A 14823-nucleotide genomic window follows, 5' to 3' on the forward strand; every position below is an offset into this window, starting at 1 on the left:
ATAAAAAAAAGGTTGAGGATTCTCAATGTTGCCAGTATAGGAAAATCTCTTACATCGCACCAATGGGATCTATATAGCAAGAAAAATTTTTAAAACAAAATGTGACAGGGACATACGAACATATCTAGGTCCACATAGAAATAAAGCATCATTTAGATATAGCTTGAGTGATCATTTCCACCAAATCCATATCCCTCTTCGTCTCACACTGCAACTGCGAATCCATATCAAATGGCATATCCACCTCAAAAATTTTATTATCAATGACAGATGTGCCCGGCATCTCATCAAATATAGGTGAAAGACTGTAATTCTCAGGAAACGTCTTTGCATTGACGAAAGAAAAATCCATGGCGTTGCTAAAATCTTAATTGGGAACTAAGCCATCACCTGCAAAAAATTCAACACTATCTGCAAGCTGAGTTGATGGTCCAATCATATCATTAAGAGTCTGCATGTTGGCATCGTTGCATGCATTGCTTTCAATATCTTTTATGTTTGAAGTTTTAATCAAGCTTTTGATGTAACTTTGCAGGAGAGAACTTGACTTTTGATGTTTTGAGCTTTGGAATCCTTGTCTTGATAATAGCTTTCTTTTGACTGCATTCCAGTGGTTCTTTAAGGAATTTTCAGTCCTCCCTTTCAGCTTCTTTGCAATTTCTACCCATTTATTTCCTAATTCAACAAGAGCTTTAATTATAATCTCGTCCTCCTCCTCAGTCCATTCACCTTTCTGCAAGTAAAATACATTAACAATTTATAAGAATGTATGTTACCACGTAAAAAACATGTTTCTAAACATTGATGAGATGAAAGTACACGGTGTAAAACCACCAATTTTGGACTTACACTCTTTAATAACATATTTATCCACAAAGAATTGACAAGTAGACAAACAACAGAGTGGTCGATGATTTCATAAGTACATTCTATAGTGCGCAGTTGTGTGTGTATGCACTTAAAATGCATGGGTGTGCTAGATTCAATGAATTCCATATACAAAAAATAAAAAAGAAAGAGGAAGAAGAAGAAGAAGAACCATGATGTTCGACTTCAAATGATTTTTCCATCTTTCCCTGCATTGTTTTCCTATTCTTCCGTTAAACTTTTGAGCAATTTCAGACCAGTTTTTCAACCCATGCTGCCCCACCAAGTGCTCTAAAATTCTGCACATACATAGTTTTGTGATCAATATTTGTTCTTGAAGAAGAAAGAAACCAATATTTTTTTTATGAAAACTAAACATTCTATACAAGATGATTCATCATTCATGATAATAAACCAAAAATAAATAAACTTTTTACCTGTCTTCTTCCGCCGTCCATCTCCCTTTGATCCGAGTAGCCTTCTTTTGGATTTCATCTGTCCTCCTAATTGGAAAATTCTTTCTAACCATGTCGATCTTCCTACAAAACCTATTTTCTGAAGTAATGCATGCCATCTGGTCAGGTGAAAATGCCAAGTTAGGCGCCCCAAGTTCTCAAAAATTCAAAGAGGGGTTCCTATCTTGGGCAATCACGACCTCAGACGTGATTCTAGGGGGGGAAATTCATGAAGGCCGAATTTTGAAATTTCTCCATGGCAACGTCTTGTATAAGGGGCATCGAATCAAAGATATTAAAATTCGAAGAAGATCCATTCGCTAAAGTTTCAAACTGGTCTAAATAAGAAGGACTGACCCCGAAATTCGAATTTGGCAATAAGCCATCAACATGAAACTGGTCATTTTGGTAGAAATCTTGGAGATATCCTTTAGATGAGCAAGCATCTAATGGAAACCCGTCTCCAAATCCCATTTTCATGTAATTTTTCAAAAATGTTGTTGGCTGAAAAGTGAGATCATCTCCGTAGATGGTATCAAACTCCATGGGAGAGAGAATTGAAGAGATATTTGGTGAGAGAGCACTGAAAACCAAAGAAAACAGCTAGAGCGATTTTGGAGTTGTGGGTTGCGATTTTGGAGTTGTGGGTTGTCTTTAACTCCTTCTTAGTACTGTATAGGAGGGAGGGGGTGTCATTCACAACTCTTTTTCTCAGTACTGTCAAGTGGAATAAGGATGGTTATGATTGCATTATTAGGAAGTTTTTGTTTATGGAAAGTTTTCAGTCAATGGATTCCACTTAACAGCTGTATGGAGATTTTTTGGAAATATCAAGGCAACGATGTACGGAGAGTTATGACAGGATATTTAAATTATTTTTTAAGTTAAAATTGGGATATATTTAATTAAAGCTTTGCTGGAAGGTGAGAAGAATACCCAAACAAGCTTCTAAGACGATATCTTTTTCCAAATGAGTAGTTTGACCAAACCTAGAAACTGATAACTTGATTTGTTGGTGAATTTTTAAATTATTATATTTTGAAGCAATCAAGACCCATTTATTGCTACCTAATTTTTTGTTTTTGAATAATAAACGAGTAGTTTGACCGAATTCTCTCTCTCTCATTTTTTCCTGGTTCTATAGCTCCAATTATGGAAGAAAGTTCTATTTTATGTGAAAGTGAAAGGATCTGCCACGAAAGATCGGGAGATGATCCTCTCGCGGGGGTTTTCCTTTTGGAAATGATCCTCCCTTCAAGGACTCGGTTATAGAGGAGGTTCTATAAAGAAGAGGTTGAACAATCATTGGGGTTTGGGATCATGCAATATATAATATAGAGTCGACGCGTAGGATTAGGGCCTAGGACCCCATTGGTGTATCTCTATAAAGGGCTACATTATTTCATATGGTCCCTCTTTTTCTCTCTTTTCTTCTCTCTCTAAATTTTTGGATTTTAGGGACTTTTTCGGGAAGTTTCCATAGCTCCTCTCCAAATTGTCTAAATGAAGGAAGAGGAGCCCTCTATTTATAGAGGGCCTAGAAACTGGGTGGAGTCGATCCAAGGCGAGGCGGAGTGCACCTAGGGGCTGGGTGGAGTGCTTTCAGGTGTTGGGTGGTGCCACCCATCTCCCAACGGGGCCACCGTGGGTCCAGATTGGGCCACTGACCCCCCAGGCAGTGCCACTGGGCTCCGAGTAGGGGTATCAATTGGTCGGTTCGGTCCGGGAATGGGCCGGTTTTTTGGTTTCGGTGTGGCTTTTAGGGAAACCGAAACTGAACTAATAAGGAATTTTCGATTTTGGTTTTGGTTCGGTTTGGGTTCGTGTCGGTTTCAGTTTATGATAACGGGTTAATAGCGGTTTGGATTTAACTCAATGCTGGGTTGGGTTTTGTGCCTATTTTCTTCTCTTTCTCTTTTCAACTATATAAAATATTTCACTAGCCCCACAGTTAAAATGGAGATCAATGGAAGTAGCATTATTACAAATCAATTTCCCTATTTTCATAACCTCATACTCATTGATTTGTAACAATTCCCCTTGCAACCATAAATTTGCTCACTAATATTGAAATCAATTCAATTATTCATAACCTTATATTCATTGATTTTTAATCGATTTCATTTGGTTCGGTTTTTGGTTTGTTATCAGTTGGTTCGGTATGGTCCGATTTTCTGTAAGTCCCATCATACCCCAGTCTAAAACCAATCCAATAAGGATCGGTTCGGTTTGGTCTGGGTTTTTTTCAGCCAGTTTTAACAATTCGGGCTAGGTTTTGACACCCTTAGCTCTGGGTAGTGCCGCCGATCTTCGGGCGGAGTTGCCGACTTTTCATGGTTTTTTCGTTCAAATTCTGTGAGACACCAACCGGGTCTGGATTAGCACGGTCATTTTTCTTGTGTCTGGGCCTTTACCATGGGTTTCTGGGTGACTTGAGAGTCGTCATCTGTCCATGTCCTTATTGTCATCATTGCCGGGGGGTGACAAAATTCAGTGTCTATAGAAAGCACAAAGGAACTAAAGTGTGGAAAACCCAAAAACATGGTTTTTTTATTTAAACAAAAAACATGATGTTGAGACTTTAGCAACAATGACACATGTTTCTGGTTGTAGTATAAATATGAATAACTTATATTGAGAGAACAAAATTTTTTCTGTAAGGTTAGTAAATCAGAATAGTATTTCATCACCAAAGTTGGACAACTCCAATTACAAATTTGATGAAATTGCAACAAGTATACACGTCAAAGTCGTAGGTGGGTTGAGTTGTGTCAATTGACATTGTCTGTAAGACCAATGACACCGCTAATGGTGCAACCAGGAAAAACATGAATGGATCTCAAATATAAAACAATCCTCACTAGTAGTTATGCACTCACCTATTGTACCCATTCAAGTACTTCAAAGTTGTTCTCAAACTAAAATCCTTTACAAAGGGTAATCAGTAAAACAAAGCCTTAAAAAGAACAAGAACTGTTGTATGTTTCTTGTACACACACACACTGTAGGTACAACGCACGCCAATTGGGGCACCCACACTGGACTTACCGAAGGTTGATATCTCGTTTAGCAAATCAATGGTTGATGTTGTGGAGGTTGATAATGACGTGACGTTGTCTCTCCAGGGTGCAGGGGAATGCACAATTTAAAATAAAAGGAAGGATTCACCACCTAGGTTGTGAAAGGCCTAAAACCCTAAAGGGCTAGCCCAAATCCTGGTCAAAGGATAGGGCTATAGTTGATTCCATATGATATGGCCAAAGTGTGGGTAAGAAGTCAGTTTACGGAGATGGAAAGGTTTTATGCATCCCACTCTGCCCGAAGGAGCTAGTCTTTGTACTAGATGCTGGGATTTAAAGATTCTCTCAAAATAAAGTATCATATAACAATATGCAAGGTTAATCTATGATCAAAATATCATGCATCACAAGGAACACACTGAAATAGGTTACTTTAACGACCTAAACTGATAGGGGTCAAAGTAATTGCTTAGTCATATTTTAACATCACCATAGACTAAATATGACTAAATACATTAACAAAATGCATATAAGATATTCCAAATATCAAAAAATGCAAACAAGCATGACATGGTCATAATTACCAAAATGCCCCTATAAAACAAAAGGGCAGAAAATGCAAATGAAGTCACATTAAAATATCACCATTGATAAGAACATGACTAAATAAATGAATAACATATATGTAAGATATTCCAAATATCTAAAATTCGAACAAGTATAAAATGATAATAATTACCAAAATGCCCTTTGAGGGTATAAAAGGGTAGAAAATGCATACAAAGACATATTTAAACATCACCACTGATCCAAACATGACTAAATACATTAACATCATGCATGTGAGACATTAAAAATATAAAAAATACAAACTAGCATAAAAGACAACAATTACCAAAATGCCCCTGGAGGGCAAAGGGCAGAAAACTCGTGGAAATGATGTCTTATGACTGAAAACAATGTTTACTAATGTTAAAATATGTAGCAAAAGTGATAGGAGTACCTTATGGGTCCTAAACAAATTTTGGCTATAAAGTGAACAAAATGCCCCTAAGGGCATAATGGTAAAAAGTGTCAAAACAGACAGTCAGGGGTGTTGCAGGGATCAAAAGTGATGCTGATCAACTTAAGATAACCAGACATACCAAATAGTATTACTGGAATGAAATTTTGGGCCTATAATTTGTAATTTACCAAAATACCTCTGAAGGGCAAAATACAAAGAATGCAAATAAAGTCATATTTGGACATCAGCACTAACTAAAATATGACTAGATGCATTAACTATATGCATGGAATGGCGTTTTGGGCCTGACAAAGGGGGTCGAACGTATTTTTTAGAAAATGGGTACCGTGAAGATATGGGGATTGATAGGATTTTAGCCGCCTTTTAGGAAAATATAACGGTGTAAGGGTTGAAAAGCTAAAATTCTGGAATGACCAAAATTGTGTAAACACAGCAGTAAGATTTTGACGATGCCAGAGTCATTTATTCTAGAAAGCAATAATGACTGATGGTGATAGAGCCTCACATCTATCAGTCAGATCGTTAGTAAAACAACGCACACACACATCATTGAAATCCTAGAAAGCATTAATGACTGTTGGTGGGCAGAGCCTCACATCTATCAGTTAGATCGGTAGTAAAAGATGCACACACAAACCACAGAAAATCTTGGAAAGCAGTAATGACTGATGGTGGGCAAAGTTGCACATCTATCGGTTAGATCGTTAGCAAAATAAGGCACACACACACACACACACACATACACACATCACTGAAAATCCCAGAATGAAATAATGACTGATGGTAGGCAAAGCCTCACATCTATCAGTCAGATCTTTAGTAAAACAATGCACACACACATCATTGAAATCCCATAAAAATAGTAACGCCTAATGGTAAATGTCCTAAAATGACTAAATATGCCAAATAGTGGTATTGGATGGACATTTTGGGCTTGCATTGGATAAATTACCAAAATGCCCCTAAAAGGCAGGAATGACATTTAATGTGCTGTTATGATACATGATAGATATATGCATGTAATGGAACCTTATAAAATGTCTTAATAAACATTAATATGTATAATAACAAGGCCACTTTAATGGCCTATATTATGTCAAACCCGAAATAAAATGACCAGATGAAAATACCTGGATACAAACTTCAACAAAGGTCGGAAAGGGAAGAACTTCCATGTAGAGATTTCGACAGAGCTTTCATTTTATCAAACAAGGTTCATTGATAAAATTTGGGTAGAACCTCGTCTTATCAAACGAACTTTTGTTGACGAAATTCGGGCAGTACCTCGGTTTATGGGGTGCACCTTTATGACGGGAAGTGGACAAAACCCCGGCTCAGGTGGAGGGGGAAGGACTTTCTCTCTCTTGAAGGACTATACCTCCTAAAAAGTTAAGGTTTAGAAGTAGATCACTCAACCACTTCTAATCCTTATTTGGAAAAATTCCCATTTTCCGCAGATTCGGGACTTATTAAGACTGAGGTGTCGAAACCATGTCGACAAAGGGGGTTTTTTTTTTTTTTAATCCCGAATATTACCTAGGACCCGGGCTAGCCCTTCCCAAATTTATTAATAATTAAAATAATATTGAAAGATACAAGGGGGGAGTTAACCCGCCCTACCCCTAATCCACAAGGATAACACATTCCCTCTAGACCTCTCAGCCCTCACAAAGGAAAGAGACATATTACAATCTTAACATCGGGCGACCTTCCCTATCCTCTCTGATCATAGACTCCACCTCAATGGAAATACAACTTTCCTCCCTAAACCTCGTATTTGACATGCGAGCACAAGCGTCGTTAGCCAGGAAATCTACAACCCTATTCCCCTCTCTATAAGAGAAAGAGACCATCGCATTTAGAGAATCACACATTCTAATCACCTTCCTGAACCAATACCATCCACTCTAGAGATAACAAAAGAACTTAGATTTGAGAGAAATTTAATCCTCTCAAAGGTAAAAGGGTGGGTATTTACCCTGATTTTTATTCCACAGGTCTCATGGTGGTTCCACAGATCCATGGAACCCCCAAGAGAGTCGTGGGTCCTTTTGTGGGCCCCGAATCTATTAATGGATCCCCATTTTGGCCCAGAAATGTCGATTTTGACTGTTTTGGCACCGTTTCAAGCACGTGAATCAAATTTTGATGCATAATATACCGTTGGAATCGTCTTTTCGAGAAATATACAATGGTCCAAGCATTGGTCAAAAAATATTTTGAATTTCAGAATAAAGACTAACCCTAATTTGGTGTCGAGGGATTCCTAACAATTTTTTTAATCACTATTGTTGCTCCCTTGGCTATCATTGAATATTTTGCACTTAAAAACACTTGTCCAAACCTTATCAAGGTCATGGTGGGTTAGGTTAGGTGGTCGAGTCCTTGAGAGAGATACTTCATCAATCCACGTCCGGTTGTCATCATTGTCGGGGGGGGGACAAAATTTAGGGTCTACACCTTCTGTCATCTTGGCGATCATCTTTTCATCTATCCTTCCAGTGTTCTCATCCCCAGGGCTCTCGGGGTCTCTGGTCATCCCTTTGAACATACTGTCCGAGCTAGCTTTGTTGAATGAGCCTTTTTGTCTCCCGCTTGAGGTGCCTACATTGGTCAGTATCATGGCCATGTTCATTATGAAATCTACAGAACTTACTTGGATCTCGGTTCTCTGGGTTTAACTTCATTCTGTCTGACCACCTTAGGATATTTGGATCCTTTATCTGGTAAAGAATGTTTGAACTCCAATGAGTGCAATGTCCCCGTTCTGTGGGGGCTTCAGTTTCAACTAGATCGATTCTCATACCTCATCTTTTTTCCTTTGGACAATGCGTTCACCATTGTCTTCCCGATCTACCCTTCTCTTGTCACTCTTTCCATGGTCATTCTCTCTATGAGCTTCCAGGACTTCAGCCATGTTTCCATACTTGTCACATCTAGGCAACAACTCTACCATATTTTCTTGGGGATTCTTCACCATAGACCTGCCCACGTCGTAGTTTGTTACCTTGTTTTACAATGCGACGAATGCTAGTTGAGGGTCCAGGTCATCCACCTCCAAGGATTCACAAGTGAATCTACTGATATAATCCCGGAGGGATGCGCCTGAACACTGCTTCAGAGGCATGAGTGTGGTGGAGTTCTTTTTGCTCTTGTGACTAGTCTGGAAATTGATCATGAACTTGTTGCGATACTCTGTGAATTCTTTGGTTGATTTAGGTGGGAATTTTGAGAACCACATCCTTGTTGGCCCTTTAAAGTGTCTCCGAAGGCTATGCAAACAATAGGATCTGGGGCTCCAATTAAAATCATGGTCGATTTGAAGTAATTCAAATGGTCAATCGGATCAGACTTTCCATCGTAGAGCTCGAAAGTTGGAGGTTTGAATCCTCTTGGAAGTGGGCCTTCATAATTTTATTCGATAAGGCACTATCGTTAACAAAGTTCAGGTCGTCTGTACCCATCTGTCTCTTTAGAATTTTCTGCATCTGCTCAGTGAGGTCCTTGGAGTTGCTTGCTTAGACCTTCTGTTTCAGCCTGAAGTTGCACTTCTTTGGGCTTTCTTTGTGCTTCGGTCCTTCGTGGGCTACAACCACGGAATGTTTGTTCTTGATTGTGTCTTTGGTCTATTCGGATGGGAGAATTACTAGGATTCGTTCAATTTGTAGAAAGGTCTGTTGGTCGGAGGATCCCAACAGGCTCTCCACTGCTGCTTAACGACATTCTAGTTGAGCTCGTCCTATTATAACCATTCCTGTCATCGTGCGTGGTACATCTCGAGTGGTGGTGAGACCAGGATTTGGTTGTGGAATTTGAGTGATCTATTTAACATCACACAACAACTTCTCCAAATTGAGGATTTGCATCTTCATGGCATCCATCCTATCGTTCAACCCTCAAGCATGGGCATCATGGGGATCAACAATTGGGAGATGTTTGCTTCAAGGCGGATAGACTCCCCCGGACGCAGGATTTTGCTCTTGACTTCCAGTCGGAGCTTCAACTTGTGCTCCTGAGGGAAAGGGCGCATGAGGGTGCCTTCCAAAGGATCAGCTGGTTGCACTCTTGGTGGAGAAGGGAAGAGCTTTCGTGGGCCTCGTTCTTTGCCGATGGTAGTGCCTCCCCTGAGAGAGTTCTCCTTTGCATGGTATAGTAGTTGTGGATCTGGTGTTCACCATTGTTGATTATGAAATTGCTCTGCAATCGTTCCCATAAACGGTGCCAATTGTTGTTGTAGAAAACTGTCTTCTAGCGGACACGAGCTGCTTTGGTTGATGAACCTATAGAACTCAAAGAACAGAACACCGTGAGAGGGCCAAAGTGGACTCCGACGAGGGCTTTCCGATGCCTAAGTCAGCTTTCTTGCAACTAAAAGGAACAACAGCGCAAGATCACAAGAGTCTAGAGTAGTTGAGATTGTTGAACGTACCTTACCCCTTAGGGGAGGCTTTATTTATATTGACGTGTCTGGTAGTTGGAGGCGGTGATGAGAGTCCCTCTTAGATACGTCATCTTCCCAAGGTAGTAGTTTCCTTTTGGGAGACGATTTAAGCTTGGAAAGTCTGGTTATGAAAAACTTCTAATCTGGCTGTGCGAGGACTCCTTCCCTTATTAGGGAGCTAGATTTCTGGTTATAGTAGATATCCTCAGGCACCGTGGTGCGAGGTCCTTTAGTTTCCTACCCTAGGAATGATTTCCATATTTAGGGCCTGATTTATAGTATGTTTCTTTATTGAGAAAGATGAGCCGGAGGTTTATAGGGTTATGTTTTCAATTTCGTATACCCACGTGTCATGTTGTGAGTGGCTGAGATATTTTACCTGTATCAAAGGATATCCAAAAAACTATGGAAATGGTGGGGGTGAACGAATCTCTATTTGATTAGGAAGCAAATGCTAAAACATCTTATATTACAAATTTAAAGCTGCATGAAAAGTTGTGGGCGTGGAAATACCACGCAAGATGGTTGTCTGATAGGATAGAAACTCAAGTTTTTTTCTATGACCACGAAGATTCTAAGATAAAAAAATATGATCCACAACCTCATTAGAGAAGATGGTTCAGTGTTGGAGGAAATTATGTCTCAGAGTTCTATGAGAACTTCCACAAACCGTCCCTTATTTAGGCACATCGATTTCATGGACTGTATTCCCTGTGTCATTGATGAGGTAGAAATTTTGAGCCTTGTGGCCATTCCCTTTAATGATGAGATTAGGGATGCTATTTGGGGCATTGATCCGGATAGCGCCCTATGACCCTTTAGTGGGTTTTGTTTTTTTTAATAAAAATATGTTGGGATATTGTAGGAAGTGATACATGCAATGTAGTTACAAAATTTTTAGTATGGGAGGATGCCAAAAGCTGTGAATAATTTTTTTTATTTATTTTATAAGGTGTGAATAACATCTTCATTACCCTAATCCCAAAAGTGGAAGGTGCAACTTTTTTGGGGAAGTTTCGCCCAATATGTATGGGAAACTTCTTTGTGAAAATAATTTCAAAATTTTTTGCTTTGTGGTTGAATCCACTTCTTCCAAGATTTTTTTTTTTTAATGAGACACTTCTTCCGAGATTAATTTCTTAAGAACAGAGTGTTTTCTAGAAGGGGAAGATTATATTTGACAACATAAGCATGGATTTTGAACTCACAAACACGATGTGCCACCCTATGAGAGGAGGAGCTATTGACTTCAAACTCGATGTGAAAAAAATTCTATGACACTATTTCTTGAGATTTCGTATTTGCAGTACTAAGAAAATTTTGTTTCATTGCTCCAACAACTGCTCCAACCGTCTCAGTCTAGTCTTCAAATTGCGGACATCCTCCTTCAACTACTGCAATTCTGGGCTAATTTCACCCACACTTGGTAGATTGCTTCTCGGTGTATCCGTGGTCAAACACAATGTTGTTGGTTCATCCATGGGCAAACACTATGCAAATGTATGCAAAAGTATCTACAATTTTTTTTTTGTCTTGATGCCAATAGTAGAGCCTGTTTTTATTGTGCTCAAACTCAGAGATCTTCACTGCAGCTCTTCGTCCACATCGGCATCTTAGGTTCACAAACTTAAGTGACCTTAAGTTGCTATCATTGACACTAGATGAAGACATCTAATATGCAAAACACATAAGATAAAGATGAAACATTGGAAATGATTCAATCCTTAAAAATGACTAAATACCTAACAATGCAGGCAAAGACGAGTTTAGGAATTGTAACCGAAATGAAAATTTAAAATGATTTAAAATCTAGGATCCGATTGGTATTTGCGTACTTAGTGTGGGTGCTTTAAAATAATGACATACCTCAGCGGGTGCCACTGTTAATTTCCCTTTTTTTAACACCGTCTTAAAAAATGAGACGGATGTAATTGTTGCCGAATTGAGAGTGCTGATTGCAATTAAGGAATCGTATATAGGGGGTTTGAATAATTTACTCAAAAATAAAACACTATATAAATCCGAAGCCGCCTTTCTTTCTTGGATTTCAAGTCTCCAACCAGTACGCTTTCAAGAAACTCTCCGACCATTGCCAGTAGTATCAAAACAGACAGGGTAGAGCTACAAGGTGTCAACCAGTAAGACATCTGTTTCCTGTTCCCATTTCTTCGATCCATTGTTAGTTCTTTGCATTTGTGGTTTCACGCACCATTTCTTTATAAATTTGGAATTCTTCTTGTGCATTTTTTCCTGGTGACCTATCTGCTGTTATCGCTTCCCCAACGATGCTTTTTCGATTTGAGATTACCTTTTGCTCAACTCGGTGCAGATTTTTGTTTTCATGCTATTGAAAGGAAGCTAGGTTTATTTCATGCTCCCTATTTATTTTTGTATCTTATTTGTTCCTATCTCGAGTTTTCCTTTGACTATATCCAGTTACATGTCCTGATTCCTCTCTATGTTTTATTGCAAACCTGATGACTTTAAACAACTAAGTGTGAGCACTGCTCTCGTAATTGTTGTAATTAAACGTTTTATTCCCAAATATTTGTAGGTTCAGTCGAATTTCAAAATGTCTAAGGTGGAGATAGATGTTCCTCCCAAGGGTGGTTTTAGTTTCGATCTCTGCAGAAGAAATGAAATGCTTCTGCAAAAGGGTATCCAGGTTCCTTGTTCTTTCCGGAAGACGGGAACAACCATTGTTGGTCTAGTTTTCCAGGTATGGGAACATGCACAAACATTTGTCTATGTAGTCGTATTTATTACTAATTGATTTTCTTTTCATTCCAATTGATTTTTCTACATATTGCCTACAAGAACTTCAATTCACCCTCGATATCTTTTTGACATAGTTTACAGTTAAAACAACTTGATAGCCTGGTTGATTTTGTGTGTGTACTGAAAGAATGATTCAAAGCTTAACATAGGATTTTTGTCATCGAACATGTGTACTATCTACCAAGTGAGAGTACCCTTTGTGTTACATCCGTGCCCGGATTTACTATTAAATGAAATTTTCTCTCTCCTGTGACGTGTAGATTCTGCTGTCGTGTACGCTGGCGAGCTATTTTCACTTGTGGTTAAACCTAGCCACAAGATTATTGACCAGTCCACGGGCCTGCCTGTGGAGGAGAGGTTCCTTAACCGGCAGTGGGAAGATTTATCAATGATGACTTCGTCGATCATCCTCCTAGCACAAGTACACGAAGCTAGGAGTATTGGAAGGCGTTCCCTGTGTCCCCACAGCTAGACACCTCCTTTGGCGATGAGCTTAGCATCGCGATTGGGAAACTCTTCGGATCATGAAGGACACGTCGTGACGGTCGAGGGGTAAGATACTGACCTTGTGAATGTTACTGTACCCTTCCCTAGTTGACCTTGAAGTGTTAGCCAAAGCCCGACCAATTTTCCTTACGTTTCTGCCCTTATAGGCTTACAGCAGCAATGGACGCACGAGCGGACTCACCAAGACTGGATCCACCCATTAGTCCGCCCGTGTTGTTTGAGGACTTTGTATGTTTTCCTTATGTGGGGCCCACAACCAGTGCCCCGGGTACTCTAACTAGTCTTTTAGACGAGGTTGGCCTCATCCTTGATCTCCTTGGCTTGTGGGTTTGCCATAAAGGTGGACCTATTTGCTTAACAGACCTCTTAAATGAGTTTTGTTAGGTGGAAAATATATATTTAACATTTCATGTATCATGGACTGTATATGATTGTGTGTATGTGCACTTCTCTTTCCCCTCACTGGCTCAGTAGAGCTAACCCCCTGTGTACACAACTTTTAGATTTTGATGCAAGTGATGGTTACTTGGCCGGCCTACATATATAGTCGGCGGAGTATGATTGTATTGGCACAGAGGAGCCTGAGTACATGTCAGAGGAACATAGCGATGGTTGCCCCTGTGATGATTGTGCTTATGGGCACTGATGTTACTTGGGGATTTTCCCCCACCTTTGATTCTTTTGGGGCTTGTGCCCGTTATGAACATTTTCTGTAATAACTTATTATACTTTTGAGTATTATGTCATGGTCAGCTGGTGTTAGCATTAACTATTATATTATCACTTAGATAGCTGAGCATACTGTAACTGCTTATGTAAATATTGCTTCCGCTTATTATAACTCTGACAATGATTAGAATATTTATTTCCTTTTTACTCAAATGTATTTATTTGGGTGGGCCCTTGGGTGGTGATTATGCTTTGGGACACTGTGTCATTGATCCTGATAGGAATTGGGGTGACGTGTGTCATCCTAAGCACCCTCTTGACTGTGCTTATGGCATAAGCTTGGGATAGGGGCATGACAGCATCATATCAGAGCGTGATGCTCTGCACCAGACATGGTTCACCAAGGGCTCCTGATTTACTCTACCCAATAGGGTCTAAATTAAAAGCTTTTAACAAGTATAATTGGAATGTGTGCAGAACTTAGGAAGAAGACTAGCTAGGGAGAAATTCAAGAACCATAGTAAATAATAGGAATAACACGAGAGTTTAAAAGAGTCAACAGAACCATAATTACATATTCAGAAAAAAAAGAAAGAAGATAAAGATAAGCCAAAATAAAATATTATTCAACCTTCAACCAAACCACAAAAGAAAGAAATTGAAATTAGTGAAAAGTCAACAGAAACTCCATCAAATTTGGGGTCTAATCCCCCATCCCATCATCACTGCCCTCCTCTTCCTCATCATTGCCTTCATAGTACAGGTACGCATTGATGTTGTGAATATCCTTTTCTACCGTTTCGAAGCGATGGCTGTGAGAGGCAAGCTATCCATGGATACCTGTGAAGCCCTGTATCATGTCTGAATTGAGCTTGACCATGTTGGCGTTCAACTGGCCCAGAGCATCAAGAACAACATCCATATCTGAAGTCCTAGAACTGGAGGCACCAGCAGCATACTGCACCGGAACCCCTCCCTCATTCTCATCACTAGCCTCTGTACCCCCACCTCCACCACCTGCTGGGACCACTGGCTCCCCATCACTATATGTGTTGACTA

General features: G+C 39.6%; 1 protein-coding gene and 1 pseudogene across 1 annotated transcript; one reads left to right on the forward strand and one right to left on the reverse strand.

The window, feature by feature from the left end:
- Window positions 1-367: 367 nt before the first annotated feature.
- Window positions 368-8325, reverse strand: LOC122672374 (transcription factor MYB115-like). The gene is made up of 2 exons (XM_043869859.1): window positions 8176-8325; window positions 368-733 (listed from the first exon to the last, which is right to left on the reverse strand). The coding sequence occupies exons 1-2, from the start codon at window positions 8323-8325 to the stop codon at window positions 368-370; spliced, it is 516 nt and encodes a 171-aa protein (XP_043725794.1).
- A 3604-nt stretch (window positions 8326-11929) lies between these two features.
- The window catches only part of LOC122672375, a 41739-nt pseudogene continuing 38845 nt past the window's right edge, over window positions 11930-14823 (forward strand).

Source organism: Telopea speciosissima, chromosome 8, assembly GCF_018873765.1.
Source record: "Telopea speciosissima isolate NSW1024214 ecotype Mountain lineage chromosome 8, Tspe_v1, whole genome shotgun sequence".
Taxonomy (NCBI): Eukaryota; Viridiplantae; Streptophyta; class Magnoliopsida; order Proteales; family Proteaceae; genus Telopea; species Telopea speciosissima.